General features: G+C 57.3%; 1 protein-coding gene, 1 long non-coding RNA gene and 1 other non-coding gene across 3 annotated transcripts; 1 reads left to right on the forward strand and 2 right to left on the reverse strand.

The window, feature by feature from the left end:
• Nucleotides 1-2: 2 nt before the first annotated feature.
• On the reverse strand, nt 3-17132 carry SUN2 (Sad1 and UNC84 domain containing 2). The gene is made up of 18 exons (XM_011354400.2): nt 16885-17132; nt 14028-14183; nt 13026-13216; nt 12473-12610; nt 11600-11695; nt 11152-11245; nt 10359-10429; nt 9274-9401; nt 6958-7212; nt 6452-6529; nt 5941-5984; nt 5267-5432; nt 4746-4967; nt 4379-4463; nt 3859-3974; nt 3544-3711; nt 3110-3202; nt 3-1593 (listed from the first exon to the last, which is right to left on the reverse strand). The coding sequence occupies exons 2-18, from the start codon at nt 14147-14149 to the stop codon at nt 1480-1482; spliced, it is 2181 nt and encodes a 726-aa protein (XP_011352702.1). The 5' UTR covers nt 14150-14183; nt 16885-17132; the 3' UTR covers nt 3-1479.
• LOC111736039 lies at nt 11983-12101 on the reverse strand. Its single transcript, XR_002779068.1, has one exon. It is a non-coding gene; the product is annotated as a 5S ribosomal RNA (ribosomal RNA).
• Nucleotides 17133-17312: 180 nt separating the features above from the next.
• On the forward strand, nt 17313-19123 carry LOC111735975. The gene is made up of 3 exons (XR_002779023.1): nt 17313-18542; nt 18683-18960; nt 19098-19123. It is a non-coding gene; the product is annotated as an uncharacterized LOC111735975 (long non-coding RNA).
• The last annotated feature ends 2817 nt before the right edge of the window (nt 19124-21940 follow it).

The raw sequence follows: 21940 nt of genomic DNA on the forward strand, positions 1-21940 counted from the left end.
CATTAGTCCTGGGCATAATTTATTTTTTGCATAGGCATAAATTAGAATCTGGAGACAAAAAATTGAGAATCCAATAGTGCAGCATTTGTGACAGAAGAGCACAAAATAAAACCTGGTTGTCTGAGAGCAAAGGCTGTGCAGGGGCTCGCGCTGGAGGAGCACAGGGTGGCCTGCGGCCTCGCCTCCATTCAGCTCCATCCCACAGAAGCCCCTTCAGGGCCCAGCCCTGTTCCTCAGGGTACCTGCCTGCATGGCAGCCGGGTTACAAGGAACTGAAGTCACCCAGTGCCCCACAGAACGGGGCTAAGAATCAAGCTCTTAGCTTTTTAGTTAAAAAAAACAGACCTTGAAAAATATTTACAACATAGCAGGGCCTGCTGGGTTAAAAAGCCCCTGCCTCAGGCCCTCTTCCTACGTAGTCCCCCCACCCCAGCCCCCCATAGAAAAAAAGCCAGAAAGAAAACAATTAGGCAAGAGCTGAAAGAGCCCCAAGGGGGCAGCTGAGGGCGAGGGCCCCTTACAGGGGGACCTGATTGGGATGGGGATGGGGCGGGGCCCGCAGTGCACAGACCTCCTCCCATCATGACACCTGAATATCACTTGTTATTACTGGACCACTAGGAGAGCCCAGGGAGTCCCCTGCTCCCACTGTTTTAGCTGACCTGATGCTTACTGCCTCGAAGGACAGGTCTGGGCTCCCTGCACCCTGGGGGAATGTGGCAAGCTTTCTCCGGGGCACAGGTACCCCCAGTCCCAGCATCTGAAAAGGAAAAGCAACTAGTATCCCCAGTAGGGGGTATCCTACAGGCTGGCCCCCAGGCTCCTCAGTGTCTCACAGGAGCCAGACCCTCCAGGGCCTAGGACAAACAGTGCACAGGAGACCTTGGAGGACCCTGTGGACCAAGATCCCCTAGGTTGATGGCACTTCTGGAAAAACCCAGCTGCCCTCCACCAGGAGCTTCCTGCCTGCTGCCCAGTCCAGCCTGTGTGGTGAGCACCCTCCTCCTAGAGGCCTCACTTCCCTGCCCCAGGCCCTAGCTTGTCCCAGCCGTGGCTTTGGCACGTGCATCATGCACACACGTCCCAACAGCTTTCTGGGTGCCAACTCCTCCACCATGGGAGGAAGAGGGTCTCAGCCACCACTGCCGGAACTTGTGCACTCGTCACCTCTCCTGCCTCTCAGTCCCATAGGATATGCTACATATATACACCCTCCCTTGAGGGGGAAGTGGCTGCCTAGCGCCTGGCATGAGGAGAACGGAGAACCAAGATGCTGGAGCCTGCTGTCCCCCTCCTGCCGCCCCACTGCCAGAAAAGCCCTGCATTTCTCATCTCCATTGGGCCAGGCGGTCTTGCTCCTGGAGTCAATGCGCGAATCAAGCGTGTGGGGAGGTGGCAGAGGCGCTGCTCTCCCACTCCCAGAGAGGAGGGCACGTGCTGAGGGGCTGGCCTCCCAGCTGCTGCAGGGCTCGGAGAGGCCTAGTGGGCAGGCTCCCCGTGCACCCTGAAGCGATAGACGCAGGTGTACTCGGGGTGGCCCCAGTTAGTCAGGATCCGCAGCTCCACCACCTGGTACGTGGCCACTGTAGGTTTCTGGGTAGAGAAGGAAGACATCAGGCGTGTCAGAGCCCTCAGACCTGACAGCAGGCAGGAGGGGCGATGCCACCCCTGGGGCCAGATGTCCCGCTCCCCTGGGCCTCTGCAGAGAACAGGGCGCCAAAGCTCCTGTCTTCAAACCCTGGAGGAGAGTTTCCAGCTGGTGGGCCAAGGTGCCCCAGAGGCTTCAGAGGTCCTACTGGGGCCACCCACCCAGGGCCACATAAAAATGGCTTTGTAGCTGACGCGTTCACAGAAGTCTTGATCGTTACTGTCAACGGACAGAACTACCTTCACAGAAGATTTGCTGTGAGATGTTGGAAAAGAATCCCTTTTCTCTGAACTAAGCAGAATTTCTTCTTCTGCAAGTTCCCATCAGGTCTCTGTCCTCTATGCTCAAAAAGCCACAATTTTTGAGCCAGCTTTTGGAGCAAATCTCACCTCTGACTCGCCAGGCACAGTGCCTTCCTGCTCGTCCTCCCTCTCCAGCCTTCCCAGGCAGTCTCTTGGCAGCCTCTTGTCCACCCCTCTCCTAAAGACTCAGTCCACACACGTCCCTGCGAAGTCCCAACTACTCCCATGGCTCTGTTACCACCTCAGACCTCACAGCTCGGTCTGTCCCCATGACGGCTCCACTGGACTGTCCCACCAACTCAGTGGCCAAACCTGCTGCTGCCTCTGTTCTAGCTTCTCTCTCAGCTTCCCTCACCTCCACCTCCTTCCCTGCTCCCATCCAACCGGACTTCAGGGTGCCTGCCCCCAACTGTCTCGCTGCCTCCTCACCCACACTCCCAACACCCTCTGGACCTCAGTTCTGGCCAGTCCCCTGGTCTCCAGGTTTGTCCCCGTTAGACTCACCATTCCCACACGGTCACAGTGATCTTATCATAATCATATTGTCACGTCTCTGCCTAAAACAGCAATGTCCACCCCGTACCCCCACCCCAGCTCCAAGGGCTGAAATCCTTTTGCCTAGTAGCCCAGCCTGCCTCTCTGGCCTTTTTCGTGCCACTGTCCCTTCACCTCCCACCTCCCCCACCTCGCCCAATCCTCACTAGTGTATTCCAAGCCCTCACCCCCCGACGGAGCTCAGAGGCCACCTGCATCAGTTCATCTGGGCTGTTTGTCAACGCAGATTCCTGGATCCCAGTGGCCCTAAGGGGTAGAGACTGGGACTCTGCATTTTCAGCAAGGGCCTGGAACTCTGAGGCCTACTCAAGTTGAGTGGCCGCACTGTACTGCCTGAGACCTGGTGGGCCACACGCATTCAGACACCTGTCCTTCCCAGCAGCCTTCCCCAACGCCCTATCTGGAAGGGGCCCTCCCCTGTGCTGGTATCTGCTTGGGCCACTTCAGAGAGCTGTCTGCCCCACACCGTGAGCTGCCTGAGGGCAGGGGCTGCGGTCTCCTGCTCTAGACCCCTAGTTCCTGGCACAGGGTCACTGCTCAGAAAACGTCTGCTGAATGGATGGGAAATGAGAATGCTGCCTCTGCTAGCACAGCCATCCTCTACCTGGAAGTGAAACGTCTGGATGGGCTCCCCATCCTGGTCGTACGTGAACTGGCCAAGCAGCATCCCCTCTTGCTGCAGCTCTTCATCAAGCCCCTGAAGAGTGAAGGATGGAGGAAAGATTCTGCTCAGACACATGCCCTGGCCACTCTCACCCTCACTCTGGTCCCCTCCCACCCTGGTGGGACAGCAGGGGGCCTGAGCACTGGACACGGGGCTGCTGCGTGCTCTGTGACAAGTCACTTAGCTCCTTAGGCCTCGGTTTCTGCCTCCACAGCCCGAGGCAGCTGGGACTGAGGTGCCATTTCCCACCCTGGCGCCATCTCTTCCAAGTCTGATCCCCTCCCCCAAGCCAAAGAATGACCCCGACTTTATTGGAAGTAGAGGCCCCCAGGATCCTTCTGCAGCCCTCCGGCCCGCACAGGTGGGATACTCACAAAGACAGCAAAGTCCTTGGGGGCACTGGAGATGGTGCTGTTGGGCGACAAGGATTTAGGCACGTGCTCTAAGGTGACAGCAGTGGGGCGGATAAGGGCAGAAAGGCGAACCACAGCAAAGCCTTGGGGCCCCTGGAAGGCCCAGCAGTTGCCTGGGTGCACGTCTGGCTGGAAGGGAAGGAAGTCAGGTCAGCGCAGGGCTGGTGATGAAGACCCCTCCTTGAGTGCAGCGCCAGCTGACCCCGGGTGGGACAGTGACCCAGCTACATAGGTGACTGTGCTCAGGGCACTCGATGACCCTTGCCGGGTACCTACCTGGAGGATGACTCGAGGTGACTGGGAGTGGTACCACAGGGGAATACCAAAGAGGCTGAGGAGGGCCGTCTTAGTCTCGTAGGTCTCGGAACATCGGGTGCTGATAACACTGGCCCCTGAGGCAGGTAAGAAAGGTGGTGTGGGCACCTGTGGCCTGGACATCAGCAGGGGAGACCCAACAACCATCTCAGCTCAACAGCCAAGAGGGCCCCAGGCTTAAAGGGCTGAGGCAGCCCAAGGAGGGTCCACTAGTACAAGAGGATATGGGCAGACGCCCCGGGCCCCTCTGTACACCTAACCCAGGCCACAGAACAGCTGTGAACATCAGCCTGTGCTGTCCGAGGATGGTGCTGGTCCTGCCTTCCCGGGGCTGTTGCTCGCCTTTGCTGTGAGTTCTAGGCTGGGTGACTTCTGTCGATAAGCCCTGCTTGCCTAGCGGCACAGCTGGCCCAGCAGGTGCCAGAGGGCCAGCTAGTACGGAGACCCAGGTTCAGCAAAGGGCGGAGAGCGGCGCACACACCTCCCGACTCCAGCGCGTAGTCCACCATCCCGATGCGGTCCTCGCTGTAGCGCTTCAGGGCCTGGTTGACAATGCGGTGCACCTCCTAAAACAAGCACCCGGAGCAGTTGTGACAGGATTGGCCACCCTTGCACCTCCAATGCTGGGGGCCAGGGACACATGGGCTGACCCCTCCTATGCCTGCTGTCCAGGCACACATGCCACACCCAGGCATACCAGCCCCAAAACAAACATCGGAGCCTCCTGCATGTCACTTGGGTCCTGGAACATAGCAGGGAGCTGGCAGCGTGTGTGTAGGGGGGTGCTCTCCAGGGAGGAGAGCAGAGTGTGTGTGGAATTAGGGGAGTCCCGGCGCACAGTTCCTCACCTCCTCTGTCACCCCGATCACGCCTTCCTTCTGCAGCGTCCGCCCCAGGATGGCTGCGGCCTCCCTCGCCGACTTGCCCTGCATCTCAGCCACGTGGGCGAGGACCTTGCTCTCCAGCTCCCGCAGCTGAGCTTGCATCTCTTCTCGCTGCAGGAGCCCAGTGCGGCTTCCCCCACCTTGGAGCAGGAACTGACTGACCCAGGCAGGGAACTGAGACTCTACCTAGGGACAGAGAAAAGGTCTCACTATGGGAGGCCGGCAGGGACAGTCCCTGGCTTGGGTAGAGGGGCAAGGAAGGAGTGAAGGCCTATGAGGGCCACATGGAAGAAAGAGCTATGGACAACTCTCCATGTTATCAATAGAAGAACTCCCGTCACAGGAAGCCCTGTGCCAAGTCCAAGGCCAGGGCTTGTGGGACTAACAGGCTGCAGGGAAAGAGGCTCTGCCCCAGGCGGACTCCTAGGACAGACGGTCTCAGAGCCCAGCGCGTCTAGCAGGAGACTTGGACGGTTCCAACTCACGTCGTCCCGCATGGCCTGGAGCTGCTGGGGCAGCAGGCCCACTTGGTCTGCCACCGAGCTCTGCTTCAGGGTCAGTGCTGCCAGCTCCTGCCGCAGGCCTGCCAGCTGGCCCTCCAGCCGCCCCAGCTCCTTCATGAAGCTCTCCTTGAAGGACTCCTGGGTCATCCTACTTCCAAAGAGAGAAGCGTAAGCTTTGGATCTCTGGTGAGGGGTAGGGCCATGCTGAGGAAAGCACAAGGAGCCCCTCAGCTCCTGGTAATGTGCGCCCACCGTTTACAGGTGAAGGCAAGGCCTGCTCTTGATGATCCTGGCTGTGAACACAGCCCCGGGTCTTGCCTGTGCCAGGGAGCGAATTCTTATCCTGCTCCCCAAGCCCAGATCCATCATTCACTCTGCCTCGGCCGCTCACACCCTCACCCGATATCTAGAGCATGAGGTTGTACAGAAAAGATGATGTCTGTATGTGAACCCACGAATCCCAAATCTCTTGCAGTGCAGCCTCCACTGCACTCCAGCTCTGCTCATGGTCCTGAGCTAGGTTTCAGCCATCTCGCTCTCTGCTTGGGACACCTACAGAACTCTGCTCTGGGACTCTGGTCCCTGGTCCTGCCTGAGGTGGGGGGTGGGCAGCTGGGTGGAGGGACAGGCCTAGGCCAGACTGCAGGGCCCATTACCTGTGCCACTCGGACTTCAGGTGTTGGAGTTGAGCCTCGGACTCCTGTGAGCAGGAAGGAAGGATAAATACATGCAACGTCAGGCTCCAAGGGATCGGCCTCCCAGGGCAGGATCTGTTCCCTTTAGGGGTCTTTGCTTATGAACCACACCCATGCCCCAAGGGCTCCCAACTGCTCCAGCAAATGTCAAGCTGGCCTCCTGGTCAAGCTCCTTACGAGTGTCTCACCCTGTTTCCGGTGCACTTAGACATTCATATGTGTGCTCATTCGTTGGGCGTGTTACACTCAACAAAACAGACCTCTTGAAAGTGGCCCTTCCTGTCGTCAAGCACGCTCCCAATGCGTTCCTGCAGAGCATTCCAGCCCAGGGGGGTCCAGTACAAGCAGAAGTCAGGAGACTACACATCCCCGCCCCACTCTACATCCAAGCAGACCCTTCAGGAGGCCAAGGTGTCTCTCAGCCCAAGAACAGACGTTGAATTGGATCAGGGCTCCACACAAGCCCACCCACCTGGGAGGCCTGGACAATCTTCTTGAAGAGGTCTTCTGAGTCTTGTTGATGTTCTGCTCTCAGGGTGACCAGTTCTTCCTGTCGGGCACAGGAGAGAGGATTTTCCTGAGTCATGCTCGGAGGGCCACTTACCACCTATAAGTGGTGTGACTGGAATTCGAACCGGACCATTCGATAGCAACTTTCAGCTCATGGCCTTTCTGCTACAGTGCATCCTAGAAATGGACAAGCCGCCCCGTGATCCTCACTGAGCACCTGTGTGGTGTTGGGCGCTGTGCCGGCAACGCTACAGTCTAGTGCGCTCACGGCCGGGGCAGGGGCAGCGGACAAGCGTCTCCATTTTAAAGAAGGAGAAACTGAGGCTTACAGAAGGTAACTGCCAAATGGCAGGGCTGTCTCTCTCGTCAGAGTGTGCAGAGTCTCGCCCCCTCCACCCCACATGCCCATGGTGTCACCCACACTTGACCCTCAGCTGCTGCCTGGAGACCGCAGCTCCTCTCCCACACCTGGATCTGGGTGGCGGTGTCCCGGCGGAAGTCCTCCTTCAGGGCAGCCTCGCGGCGGCTCACCAGCCCCTCCAGGAGCGCCAGGGTGTCCTCATGGCTTAGGCCGCCGCCGCCTCCCTCACCAGCGGTCCCCTGCCGCAGCTCCAGGCGTTCCAGGCGCATGGCCTCCTTCTGCCAGTTGGAGGAAAATTCGGCGGCAAGCGCTTCCAGGCGTCGTTCCAGAGAGTGTACCCTGGACAGAATGCGCTGCTCAGCCTGGCGGGGCAGGGAGGGAAAAGCCACAGAGGTGAGGGAGCCATGGCCACGGTGCTTCCTGAAGACGAACGGAAGAGAACCCCAGACACGCCCAAATGTGGACACACGCTGGGTCTGGGCTCTCAGGACAGTCCCCCTGCTCTGCAGGTGAGCGAGTCCATCGGCAGGAAATGGGCGCAGTGAGCGTGCTGACAGCAAAGCACGGGGTGTACCGGGCCACGCGGGGCTGAAGCCGTCTGGGCCCCAAGAAGCAGCACACAGGGGCCGGGTGAGATGGCCCAGTGCCCTCCCAGAAGAGGGTCCGAATGGAAGGAGAGTCCAAAAAGAGGACAGGAAGAAGCCACAGAATGGCCACAGGGGGCCAGGTGACCTGCGGGGCGGAGCCCACCCCTTCTCTCTCCTATGTGTGTGGGGCTGAGATTCAGCTGCTGACTTTCAACAGCTTCCACTTCTCCCGTCAATAACTAGCTAAAAGAAAATAATTGAAAAGAGCTTTCTCTTTCATCTTTATTTGGATGCCTCACGGAGAAGACAGAATACAAGTCACTGGACTTGAGGGTGGCATTTGATAGCATGCCATGAATTTTGAGAACCTTGTTGACTTAACAATGACAATCTTTGCCAAGAGAGATCATAAAACGCAGTCTGTCAACTATCAGTTAAATGACAGGGGCCGACTGGGTACAGAGGTTGCTTCTGATTTTAAAAAATTCCATTTTAAAAATAGGCTGTACATGTGCATGATTCAAAAAGCAAACAAACAGCAAAAAGTCATGCTCCTAATCTCTGCCCCATCCGCCCAGTGCCCTCGTCACCACCCCCTCCCAAACCAGGCAACTATTTTTATTAGTGTCTTTATGCAAATGTAAGTAAATACAAAGATATATTCGCGCTTCCTTTTTTATAAAAAAAGTGACCCTAAAATTGAATTGTATTGAATGTCTTCACTAATAATTAAAAAAGAAAAATTATAAATGCTAGATTGTCATTTTATGATATAAGAAGATTATAGGCAGGAAAGTATTATCACCCAAAATAAATGTTTAAAAATGTGATACCCCCCAAAAATATGATACCAAATTAAATTCAGCAAGATATCAGCAGAGTTAAATAGCTATAATTAGGGGGTAAAGAGTTTTAAACGTTCATCATGGACCCCAGGACCTGCGCACACACATTCTGGTTATCTGTGCACTTGCCACCCCCACCAGACTGCAGGCTCCTTGAGGGCACGGCCTAGACACGTCTCATCTTCAGCCTCTGGAAGACTGCAAAAACGGCGGTACCCTTCCCTCCACCCCGCGCCGCGTGATGGGGCCTTGCAGGTTCTCCCATCGAGAGGTGGAATCCGTTTCCCCTCTTTGAATCTGGACTGGCTCTGGGGTTTGCTTAGGCCGACAGAAGGCGGCAGAGGTGACAACGTGCTAGTTCTGAATCCAGGCCTCAAAAGCCTGGCCTGGTTCTGCTCTCTCGGAACCTCGCTCGGCTGCTGTGAGAACAAGCCCGGGCTAGCCTGCTGGGTGACGGAAACGCAGGTGGAGTATACAGCCTGGCCAGCGGATCTGCCAGCCAGCTGCAGACACACGAGGGAGCCCAGCCACGGCCGGCCTGTCCCTGCTCAGACCAGAAGAGCCGGCCACAGGACCCGCAGACTCATGAGCTAATCAAACGCTTGTACTTTGCAGGCACTGATTTTAGGAGTGGTTTATCTGTGCTAATAGGTAACTGACCGGGATATTACCTTATTCGTAAAAGGTGCTCAGTAAATATCTGTGAAATTATGTTGAAAGGAACGAAGCAGACAAGATGATTTGTCTGATTCCTTTTCCTTCTGTTCTCTGTGCTTCTCAGGATGGCAACTCACTCTGGGACAGTTCTGAGTCATATTTAAGCAAACTGCCCCCAAATACGCACACTCCGAATGACAGAGAGAGGGAGGTGAGGCGGTGTTCCAGCTAGCACAGCACCTCTTCACCTGTGTGTGTCAGGTGTACGGGTAGAGAAACTAACTGCAAACACAGGCAGAGGGAGGGACCTGCGACCCGACCCAAAATTACGCACCTGGAAATGTGGGGACGAGTCTCTGGACTCCCACGCCTCATGCTGCCGGCCGCTGCCCTTCGCTGCCCACCAGGAAACCACAGCGGGATAGAACGTCTGCAGCCCGTAGGGGTAGAAATACCAAGCGCCTGCACACAGGGAGAGGGTGGTACTCAGGCGGGGGATGTGAGCACGGGGGTGACATGGTGAGGACAGCAGCCTGATCAACGTTGGCTCCCAGTAGCCTGTTCGTGTGAGCTGTGCTTTTGCCCGCAGGCGGCATGAGGGAGGGCGGTCCCCAGTGCCTCTCTGAGGCAGCATCTTGCACCTGACAGCCCCAGACTGAATGCACTCACGTCTCCTCCGGAATCACCTTTCTGTAGATGGCCAAACTTGGAGAAAACGAAAAAACTAGGGACAATGCAGGGGTAGGACTCGGAGGCCCCGGGGGTGGTTCTCAGCCCAGACTACATCAGAATCACCAGGGAGCTTTTAAAACACGTAGCTTCTGGCCCTGCTTCCCGAGACTGAGTTCGCTGGTCTGGGGATACCCTCCGAAAGTGTTTTAAAAGCTTCCCGAGTGACTTGAATGGGCTGCCATGGTTGAGAATCCCCACCAGAGAGGCTGTATGTGGCCCCAGAACAGAGTACAATGATTCACTCACCCAGACGGTGTCCTGGTTTGGAATGGAGGGAAAATGCCTGCTAGTAACAGAGTCCCAGTCCCTGCTTTTTACCTCAGCACTCCTGGACTGGGGCCTGTTCTGACCCAGGTGGCTCCAAGGATGCTCTAGGCACGCCAGGCAGCATAGTGTAGCTACCCAAACTGAGGGCGCGATCAGTGGGTCAGGGCGTTTCCCCTTTCACCCACTGGACACCCCGAGAATGCAGGGGTGGCCTCGGGCTCAGGGCTCGGGAGGTGCTCAGGCTGGCCCCACTTTCCTGCCTCCTTCCCTTTCTCGTGGGAGACGCCATCCCTCCAGAACTGCAGCTTTCAGTTCTGCTCAGCGCAGCCTCCGCCCACTCTGCCCGGCCCTCTGGCTCCCCAGCCCTGTCTCGGAGGCCCTTGTACCCCGTCCCCGCGAGAGCGGGTCGGCTCGGCTCACCGTAGGTCAGGCTGGTCAGGAGCAGCAGCAGCAGGAGGAACCACAGGAACGCCTTCAGGGACGAGAAGCGCCTGGAGGGCGGGGAGGGCGGGAGTGTCAGGAGGGCCCCAGGGCCTCTCGGCTTCCCCAGGGAGTCCCTTAAGACTTTTCCTGAGTGCTAAACTAGAGTCGATGGGGACAGCCTTGAGCACCTCATCTCACCAGGGCCAGACTGGACGCTTTAGAGCTTTACAGGTCTGAGTGTAACGGGGACAATCATGATTGTGAATTTTATTGATGTTGTTAAAAGCAAGTAGCGGGGTCTTTGAAAAAAAAAAAACTAAAATTTTCATATCTAGAGGTCTTCCAGGCAAGTGAACATAGAAAAACTATGGAACCCCTTAAGAAAATGTTTTCTTTTTAGAAAAATGAGGACACTTTTCTTTGGTGACACGAATCCATCTTTGCCCCTCTTCGCAGCATAGTTCGATGCCCACTCAAACCAAGCTTATGGCCAGAGGGGCCCTGGCTGCCCGCCTCAGTCTTCCCTCCCCTGCCAATGATCCAGTTCCCCAATCCTGGCTCCGCTGGGTCAGGCCCTTGGGGAACAAACCCACAGCGTCCTCAGGCAGCGCCGGAACGCGAGGCAGGAAACACTGGGGACTACGCTGTCACAGGGCTGAGAGGGAAGCTCGCTGTTCTGGGAGACACTGCTGGCTGGCCCGAGCCTAAGGCCTGACCAGCAGGAGGCGGCCAGGCTTGTCTGGGACTTTCGTCCGGGGCTTTCCGATTCACTGTCCGGACTCTCGCTCACCTGGTTAAAACGAAGACGTCGAGGAGGGAGGCGGCTGTCGTCAGGCGGTACCAGGTGGTGCCAACCCACCAGTAGAGGAGTCCGAAGAGCCGGGCTGGAAGGGGGACCGTCAGACCAAAGTGTCACCCTGAGCCGGTGGCCTGCGGGCTGTGGTTTCAGAGCACTGCTCTCCCTCTACCGCAGTCCTCCCAGCGGGCCTGTCCCACGGCTACCCATTGCTCTCCTGCCCCCCGCCCACTCTGCCGACACCCTCCACCCTGCTCCACAGCTCCCCCTGCCCATCCAGGACAGGATCTGCCCACAGCTCTTGTGCCCAGCGGTTAATCTAGAATGAGCTTTCCCTGCTGATCCTAGTCCCTCTGTGTGGGCTGGCCGCCCATCTGCAGATGGGTGAGAAGTGAGTGCTTTAAGAACAGAGACAACCGTGCACAGAGCAGCGAGCACCCACCTGGAAAAGTGACCAACGTCCAGAAAAAAGAGCCTGCTTGAGAGACAGCACTCCCCAGCCGAGAGCCTGAAGCCCACTGGCCCGTCTCCGAGTATCCTGCAGGGACAGAGGAAACCAGCTCAGCCTGTCCTCACTCCGAAGGGCCCTGAGACATGGAGAACGTCTATTGTCTTCTCCCTTAGATGTGACCTGAGACAACATATCATTCTCCTTGACATTCCCAGGGTGTCACACAGGCCTGGCACCTAGTAGGTCAGTGATTATCTGCTAAAGGAACAAGGCGATAGGTTTCTTTTTCCTTTTTCAAGGCGAGGCAACTCTTGGTTGACCTCACAGATTGCAAGGACTTTGTCGGCTTACAATCCTTCATTTTTTAATTTTTATGCCTACAGCACCTGGTCTTCCTGGGTGGTCTCCCATCCAAGTACTAACCAGGCCCGACCCTGCTTAGCTTCCAAGATCAGACAGGATTGGGCTTGTTCAGGGTAGCATGGCCGTAGACAAAACGATAGGTTTCTTATGTTGGATTTTCCCTGAGCCCTTTGCCTGCGTCCCTATGCTCACGGGCAGTCCCTCAACCACCGTTCAGAACGGGACCGAGGGATCAGGCACTTTCTCTGTGTGAAGCCCGTGTTAAAATGCTTGCTGGAAACAAGCCAAACAAAAGAGCTGGCTGCAGTGCTACTGGGGGCAGGGCAGTCCCAGCCCAGTGCGTTGGGGTTCAGGGTGCCGCGGTGGCACAGGAAGGATGACCAGCTGGTCTGCGGAGACACCCGCTGGACACTGTGCTCTCTCAAGCTGCCAGGGGTGCTTCCCCAGGCTTCCCGTCCCCTTCCTGCAGTCCCAGAGGCTGTGGGGGAGGGCGTCACCTACCTACATAGTCATCCTCAGAGGAGTAGCCGGAAGAAGACCCGAGGAAGTCCTCGGAGAGCTTGGTCTCCGCCAGCCCGTTGATTTTGCTGCTCTCGGTGCCACCTGTGCCTCTCCTCTTCCTCACCCGCAGGTCCTCACCTGAAGGAAGAATGCAGGGTTCTCCCGGGGCAGAGATGCCTGGGGAAGGTGCTCCGGAGGGCCTCATGGGGACACACTAAGGAGCAATTCCGATGGACAGATGGAACTGCCCTTGGCCTCTCCCCATCTCTCCGGGGCCTGGAGGGTGAGCTGGGCCCCGCCCCTCCGTCTCCAGGCTTTGGAGCAGCTTCGTGGCTACCTTATCACCTGGAAGTTCAGACACCTGGCTGTTCTTCCAAGGACAGAGAGCCCTTCCTCTGGCCCCGCAGTGGTTAGGAAACCAGCATGGCAGGGTTAGGGGAGAAGAGGTATAGAGGGACGGGGCATGGGGGGGGGTGGTGGCGTAGAACACACATCTGGGACCCTAAGTGTCCAGAGGTAGCCGAGCCCCAGGAGAAAGGCTCCGGACACTCACTCCAGTAGGGGTCACCGTGCAGCTGGTCGTCGAGGATGGAGCTCCTGGCGAGGGAGGCTGCCCGGGGGCTGCCAAAGTAGGACTCCCTGACCAGGGACTCGCTGTAGTAGGAGGTGTGTGTGTCGGAGGAGGGGCCCAGCTGCGGTGCTGGGGAGAGGCGCTTCACGCTGCTGGATTTCCTCTTCAGGGTCCTGCGGGTAGTCAGGCAGGAGAGGAGAGGGGGGACAGGCAGGTAGCAAGCCAGGAATGGGGCGCTGCCACTCTGCCCTCCCGTAGTGAGTGGGTTGGCCTTGTTGCTAGGCAACTAATAGCTCCCGATGACAACTGCAGAGAAGCCAGCACAGGTACCTTCTCAGTTCCCATTATCTCCAAATCTCAGCAGCAGTTAGGTGAGACTGTCAGTAGGTGACAGAGCCAGGACCCAAATCCACTAACTTCAAAGCCAAAGTTTTTTCTCATGTTTCTTAATGGATTAGTAATTTCTTCAACCCACTGGAAACCCAGGCAGACCTGATCTGGCCTCCCAGAGCTAGCTAGCACCTTGGGGGCTGCCATGGGGGCTCATGTCTGCAAAGGGGGCAGGATGGGGCAGGCGCCCGCCTTTCCTGGCGTCCCTGGGACCCACTCCTCTCCCCAGCTGCTTGGCCGGCCCAGCTGAGGCCCTACAGATGGTGAGACACATGGGTGTGGGTCTGGGGAGGGTGACGAGACGGACACGCCCATCCACAGCAGAAGGGGTTCCTAGGAGCCAGCTTGCAGTGTCAGGGTTTCCGGCCTGGCTCATTCTTGAAGCTGCCTCTCCCCACTTCCTGTTCTCTGAACACAAGGGCAGCAGCCTGGCTTACAGAAGGGGGAGAAGCAGCAGCAGTGCTGGGTCCTGGCCTCCTCACAGGTGTGAACGTCCCCTTTGACTGGATGTGATCTCCATTCACAAAGGTCACCACAGGAAGAGGCCACGCGGTGATCTACCCAAGCCCTCTGCGATCCACAGGGGTCCCCTACCTGAGAGGACTATCTTTAAACAGGGTGCTCTGGCTCCCCATCACCGAGCTGCCACCGCTGCTGCTGCTGCCATCGTCGTCGCCCTGGGAGTAGCGCGTGAGGCGCTGGCTTCGTCGAGACATGATGAGGTGGGAGGAGGACCCTTCTAAAGAGAGCCTTGGGAAAGAGAGGAGGACGCGCGAGGCTTGGGGCAGCTCCTCCCTGAGGGAGGAGAGACAAGGCACTGCCTCCCAATGAACAGACCACCCCCCCTGTGCATTCAACCAAAAGCGCCTGCGCTGGGGCGCCACCCACCCTGCTACAGCCCACCCCGCCCCGGGCTCGCTTAGTGCCCAGGGGGACTCTGCTGTCCACAAGGTTCTCTAATTTTCAGTTTATCTGACACTGAGCTCTGAGAGAGCGAAACTGGAACTTCCACAACCTTCGGACACGTGGCACATAATAGGCACACACGAGATGCTAAAGGGACACCTTTGGTCGCCGCAGCCCTGCAGAGACCTCCAGCCCAGCCATCCCACCACGCGGTCCTCCCCCTGGAGCGGCGTATACTCTTATTCTAGCCATTTCCCTGATGGGCTGTACCTTCCCTTCCTCATAGCTCTCCTCACAGGTCAGGGCCCCAGTCAAACTGTGACTCCAGAAACCCTTTCCCTGGCATAGGACCCCGCACTCAGTGGGTGTGTGCTGGATCCCCTCGGCCGGTCTTCACCTCTCAACGTGATGGTGATGATAAACCACCTTGTCAAATGCCTCCTAGGTACTGGGCTCCTTACACACCCATTTCTGTCCCTCATGACCACTGTACAAGGGCGGAGCCTGGGACACTGAGATAATCAGTGACTTGCCCACAGCCACCCAGCCTGGACGTGACAGAGCCAGGCTTTGAGCTCGGATCTGACAGGTGACGGGGCCTGGGTCTCTCCACTCCACCATGAAGTTTTCAAATCGTTTCAGGAATGTGTTTTCTGTCCCCAACTAGAGTCTTTTATAGCTTCAGATACACTCAGAACGGGCTGCAGACAGAGTTGTAGGCAGACTAACAAATCGGGGAGGTAGAAGATCAGTGGGAGATTATAGGCACAGGGATGGGGACATCGAGGCTCTGGAACTGATGAGGACTCGAAGGAGGCCAAGGTGGAAAAGGCTGAGCTCTCCCGCCAGAGGACGATAAGCTCTGGAAACCCGGATTCAGAATCTCGGATCACCAGTGTGGTGCCTCTGCCGGCCCATGTCCCAAAGCCACTGTTACACTTAGACCCACTCAAGAGTTTCCAGTCCGTGCGACTTGCTATCACTTCTAATATTCCTGGTTGACACTTAGATTGCTAGTTCTCTGGGCTGTGTAGTGGGCACAGATTCTAACACATCCCAACTTAGACTATGGAATCCAGAAGGTCTAGTTAATCCGGCTTGAAAATTCTAGAAAGTCCTCTTCTGAAAACAAGCAGACTCGTGCCTTGATCTTATTGGCATCTTCTCAGATAGGATGCTCACCTGACATTCTTCCCTGGTTTTAGTCGGTGTTGGTAAAGGGCCCAAAAGGTAGTATAGTCAAAGCAGGAAGCTGGCCTGCGTGCTTTGCTATATTTCACTCCTTATAAGGTAATTCCACCCCCACTGCCCTCTCCACCAGAAAGCTCCAGATGCCCACACAGGCTCCTCCTTCTCACCCCTGCCCTGCGCAAGTGGAGGCCTTCACCCTGGGGCAGAAACAAAGCAGTGTGTTTACACAATACTGAAGGCTGGGGCTGGCTGGCAAAAATATAAATATTCAGACAGAGGCATGTGGGTATGGGGGGGGGGGGTGTCTGAAAACTGTCAGCGTCTCCACCCTCCCAGAGGTACCCATAAGTCTTTCCTGTGGCTTTCTGATATCACAAAACAGTCTGCAACTGAGTCTGGGTTTCAAAAGATGAAGAAGGTCAAGGCTCCATCCTCCAAAACAAAACAGGAGGTGAGCCTCTATGAGCTCAAATCTTTTGCGTATCAAAACAGTCCCCCAACACACACACACACACACACACACACACACACAATCAGTTAAGAAACCCTCAACTAAAACACCTTTCCCCACTTCTGAGCTGAACCACATCCTTTTCTCAACTCCACCTTCCCCCACGCCCATCACAACTGTCCAGTCTTCAGACTTTATGTAGCTCTTGAGCATCTCCCACGGGCATTTTCACTCTGGGGCAGTTTCACACGACATTCCCCCGTGGGGCCTGTGAAACGCTCCAGGTGCGAATTCCTTTCTCCCTTTATTTCCTACGGGCTGAACCTGAAGAGCTTTTTACCAACCGCCCCGCTTTCTCTGCCTCTCTGCTCTAAGTCACACTCCCGCCCCCTATTTGGTTTCTTTTTAGAACTGAACAAAATGGGCCTCCCTCCCTCCCATTCCCAGAGTTCTGACGGGCGGCGGCAGAGAACTGCCTGTCCCTGGAAACTGCCAGACTGGCACGAAAACACAGACACTGCCCTGGGCCGGTTTGGGGCAGCCCGGTCTTCATTCTCTTCCTCTCAGGGAGGTTCTGCCCCAGGAAGTCCCGCCTGGAGACCATCCGCCCTCCAGACTGACCAGTGGGGCGGGGGCCCGGTGGAGATGAGTCAGGGCGGCTGGCCTTGGCACGGCGCTGGCCTTTCCCGACCGGCCCAGGGGCGTGCGCCAGGCGGGGCTCGAGCCTGGCCCAGCTTGGCCCGGAGAGCAAGAACCAGGCCTGGGCAGCTCAGCCTTGGCCGGAGCGGCCCAGTGATGACCCCGGGGCCAGGCGGGGCCCGGCGCCCGCGGGGAGGCGGGCGAAGCCGGCCCACCCCCTCGCCCCGCGCGCCCGCGCGCCCGAGGCCCACGGCCGGCTGTTACCTGCTGCTGCAGTCGCTCCGCGAGGGGCCGGGGACGTCCGAGGCCCGCCGCGCCGCCCAGGCGCGCCCCCTTCTCGCGTCGGAATCCCGCGAGCGGAGCTCGGCGCTGGGCCCAGGGGCGCGCAGAAGGCGGCAGCGCGGGACGAGGCCGGCGCGCTGGGGCTGCGAGCGCGGCGGACAATGCGGCCCGCGCGCAAGCCGGCTGTGCGAGTGGGACAAGGCGGCGCGCGCGTGGCCGAGTGTGTATGTGTGCGCCTGTCAGTCAACGCTGACAGGCCGCAGCCCATTGGCCAGGCCCCGCCCGCCTCGCCGCCCACCGCCACCGCCCATTGGGCGGTTTGAACACAAAGGCCCCCGGCTCGCCCCGCCCGCCGCGTGCGCCCCGAGGGCCGGGCGTGCCCAGTTGCGAGTCTGCGCGTGGGTGGCGCGGGCGTGGGGGCGACGCCTCGGCGCGGGAGCGCTCACATGGACCGGGAAGGCTGGGGCTCTGCCGGGACTCACTGCGCACTTGACACTCGGCCCAGTGGTTCAGAACACCTTAGGGCTCCCTCATGCGCCCCATCCCACACAGATTTTGGGATTCTAGACAAGGCCGTGGCGTCCCAGCGCCCTTCAGTCTGACTCGACAAGGCCCGGGTCTTAGCACCTTATAGATATTGGGTGGTTGGGGGACACAGGCTCCCCGAGGATGGCCCGAGGAGATGGGGAGCAGGAGTGATAGAAGACACCCTGGCCGGAGTAGGTCGTAGTTAGCCCTCCACGGACTCTCAAACGATTGTCGAAAGCACGTGCGTAGTTGTCGTCTTAGCCAGGCTTTTCTATGCTCATTTCACAGATTAGGAAACGGGCTCAGAGGTTCTAAGCAATTCGTTTAAAGTCACACAGCTAGAAAGACAAAATTGAGATTAGAAGATTCTCTGCACATCCAAGCCGGTGTTTTCCATTTCGGGGTCGATTTTGGGATTCTAGATATGGCAGGAGGGTCTGCCACTTTCCAATCTGCCACCAGAAGTCCCGAGTTTCAGGACAGAAGCTTTTCTCAGTTTTAAGGAGGGAGCCAGCCACAACTGGTGCTGGAAAGGCAGGCTGACTCCCTGTTTCTCTGCCTTACTCAGATGTGCGGTGTGCAATGAGCATGGGTAGATACTGAATGAGTAAAATGTAGCCTGACTGCAGGGATCCTGTGCCCTGGCTCCTCACAGGCACAGCTTGAGAGGAGTCACTTCCTGTGATTCTAAAGGAAGCTCCTCTAAGGGAAGATGAAACAGGTTGTCGTTATTTCACTTTTAAAATGCCAAGAGGAAGAAAGAAAAAATGACAAAATCACTAGGACCGGACAGGGGAAGGCGCTGGGGGTAGGGGATTGAGGAAATGCGCAGCCCTTGCGCTAAGTTGACTTCAGAGGAAAATGAGCCTCCCTCCTCCTCCCTTCCAGGGCCTCTGCCGCCCCACCTGGAAAAGAGGGGCCTCACCTGCACTTACAGCATCTTGAAGAGAATGGTGCTGGTCAGCGTTGCTTCTGGTGTTACATGAAGAACTCCCTGAGGTCAAGGGCTGGCTCTGCAGGGCTCGACACAGGGCCTGGCTCATGTCTGCGTATCTGCCGAACATGGAACGAGGGAAATGAGAATTTGAATCAGATTGAGGGGCAGCATCTCGGTAAGGGAGGGGCCCTCTCTTGACACCTTCTCCTCACCAGGGTGCTTAACTCTCCAATTCTGTGCTAGCAAATTCCAGGGGAGTCTCCAGATCCCGCCACCTCCATTGCAGAACCTGATGCCTCCCTTCCTCTCTGGCAGAAGGACTTGCCTCCCAGGATGTGCTGGTTTGTGAAGCAGGAGGCGGTGTGCCTTCCCCTGGTCTCAGACAAGGGCCATGCCCACAGGCATGGAACCTGCAGCCTGGTTCCAGGCCAGGTGCACCATCTGCTCTGTGACCCTGGGCCAGCCACCTCTCTGAGCCATTTTCCTCATTTGTACAATGCGAATAATAACAACCATCTCGTCTGTCACATGACTGGCCACGGGACCTCGGACCAGCCGACAAGGCTCCCTGGCCTGTTTCCTCGTTTGTGAGGGTGAGAGAGAGATGAACCGCTTGCTGAAACACAAAAGGCTTTGCCACCAGTGGTCTTTGGGAGGAGAAGCAGGGAGATTGGGCCCCTGGTCTGTCCTGGACTCATAGTCAAGTCAGGTGTCTTCTCTGTGCTTCCAGAGACCAAGGCTTCCCCATCACCCCCCCCGCCCCCCCCCACACACGGGGGTGGAATGAACTGTGTACCTGTCTGCCTCCCCCATGGATCCAGAATGTGTGCCAGGAACGGGTCCGTAGGAGACAGTGTGCTTGTGTCAGATGACCACGAGAGGGAGGATACTAGCCAGCTCCTTGCAGCCAAGGCCACCTCCACTTCTTTCTCGCCACTGTCGGCATCGGTCAGCAGCCAGGGTGTTGGCGTTTGTCATTAAACCATCACAGGCAGCGTATCCTTGGTGGTGGGGCAGGGAGGGGGACACTTTAATGTCAGGCTTGCTGGCTGCAGGAACACGTTTGGCAGCTCTCAGGAGGCAGTTACTTCAGAGGATCTTGGAGCCAGCCCCCCAGTCCTCCAGAGTCTGAGGCGGGCTCCTTACCCTACCCCGCCCAGTCTGCTGATGCTCTTTCATCAGAGAGCTCAAGCCTGTTTTATGGAAGGAGACCAGTCCCACGAGGGAAAGGCGCTGGATCCAGGTTACTAAGTGGAGCCGCCTGGCGCCAGGGACAGAGCATGGTTCCCTGGCCTAGATGGACACTCCCAGCTGTGCTCTTATGGGCGACACTGCCACACACACACCTGTTACAGTGCCAGCTCCTAATAAACATGCATCAAATTTCCTGACTGCTGCTCCCCAATCTTCAAATGCCCCACTCCCGAGCGTGGCTGCCACAGAGCCCCTGTGAACCTCACGTGTGCTCCCCAGAGCAGAGCCCTGTTCCTCAGCCTTGCCCCGGGCCCCCCTCCTCCCGCACCTCTCCTCAGGCTGTGCCCTGACCTGGAATGCCCTTTCCTCATCTCTCGCCCGGATGAAATTCTGCTGATCTTTTAAGGATGAGCTCAGATGTCTCTTCTGCCATGAAGGCTTGCTTCCCTATCCCCCAGCATCCAGGGCAGAAGGACTGGCTCCCACACGGTACCTCCATGTTCCGCGTGTCCCCTTTATCCCCACATGTCTCACGCTGTGTTCTGGAACGGCAGTACTGGTCACCCACAGCCCCAGGAATCCTGAGGGTTAGGTGGGCTAGTGCCTGGCACTCGGTGTAACTGCGATTATCACTTATCATCCCCCGGCATAGCACCTGGCTGCATGGCCTGTGTGGCCTATGCGGTCAGAAGAAACGACAGGGTGGTGTGGGGGCCTCCGAGGACACTGGACCACAGGTCCGGACTCATGCGCTGACATCAAGGGACTTGCCTGACATCTGTGAGCTCGTCCCTCCTGGAAACGGACTCTTGGCCTCTCGACACACCCACCAGCTGCTTCCACCTCCTGTGGGGCCGTTGCTGGGCCAGGGGTCCAAGTGCAGACTCTTCTGGCGAACCTCTTGGGCCAGTCATTTAGCCTTTCTCAGCCTCGATGTCCTCATCTGTAAGATGGGGATGACGTTAATGTGTCCGCTTCACAGGAGCTTGGCGCGGTGCTGGTACGGGGTAGGTTCTTTATCAGCATGAACGACTTTTGACTTACAAGCCCTTATTTATTCCTACCGCACGTCTACTTTGCAGTGAGACATGGTGCTGCTGGAGAAGGCAGCTGAGTGAGCAGGTTACCACACAGGCCCCAGGAGAGACATAGGACTCTAAAGGTCCCCCATGACCCAGGCCACGATGTGACTTTTGTGGGCCATTTCTTCCATAAAAATATTTAAAAATTTTTTGCATCCGTGTTGGTATAAAAACAAACACATTCCAAGCTGCATTATATCTATTTTTCCCTTCTGATTGAAAAAAATAATTAAAACATTTTCGCGGGATCTAAAAGAGTCGTGGGCCCTGGCACTGCCGGCTGCGTGTAAGGGCCTGGCCATGACTCTCCTCACACGGAGCTGGGGCGTCAGGGAAGCCGCTGGAGACAGTGACCCGAAGGAAGTACCTGGGGGACAGAGGGGTCAGGAGGGTGCTGGGCAGAGGAGACCTCGGGAAGAGTGCTCGGCTTATGGGGACAGTGCCAGATCTGCCAGGTCCGCTGCGTGGGCACAGCTTCTGCCTCATCCAAGTCGTGTCACTGGATCCTTCACCTGTATCCCCTGGGCTAGTCTGGGGTACCTCAGCCTGTCCCCCAGCCACATAAACGCTCCACACTCGTCCAGGACTGCAGACCCCTCCGCCCCGGCTCCAGTCTCAGCTTTCCCACTTGCCCAGTGGAGAAAGTGATTGCCACCTTCCCTGCCCACCAGGTGGCTGTGGGGACATATGAGTCAGTGAGGAGAAGCTGTCCCAGGCCTGGGGAGGAGCTGCACGAGGACCCACAGAGGCCGGGCCCGGCGGTGGCGTTGTTGCTGTGGCCAGCATGCCTTTCCCACGCAGGGACTAACCTCAGAGGGGCCCTCCTCACTCAGCACCCGGCTACCAGCACTGCAGCCTGCGTGGGGAGGAGTGTTCCCTCAGGAGTCACTCAGCATGACCCCCAGAGAGGGTGCAGGACTGGTGGGCCCTTGGTCATAGCTGAGGGCATCTCAATCTGGGGACCCCCAGTTCATTCGGTTATCCTCCTGTGCCCCCACGCCACTGGCCCTGTTTTCTGGGGGTCAGAGGCTTCCATACGCCATGGCTCAGGCCATATGGCTTGGTGGTCAGGAGCTGTGGGCTTGGGAAAGTTGACTTTTTAAAAAAATTTATTTATTTTAATTAGTTTCGAGTAGACAGTACATTGGTTAGACATCTATATAGTTCGTAAAACAATCCCCCCAATTGCTCCTCCCAATTGCTCCATTGGCCCTCCACCTAGCCAACGTACTCATTCTAACTGCATTCCCTATGCCATGCTCCCCATCCCTGTGACCATCCATCAGCTACTAATTTG

The sequence above is a fragment of the Pteropus vampyrus genome, unplaced genomic scaffold (assembly GCF_000151845.1).
Source record: "Pteropus vampyrus isolate Shadow unplaced genomic scaffold, Pvam_2.0 Scaffold16, whole genome shotgun sequence".
Classification (NCBI taxonomy): domain Eukaryota; kingdom Metazoa; phylum Chordata; class Mammalia; order Chiroptera; family Pteropodidae; genus Pteropus; species Pteropus vampyrus.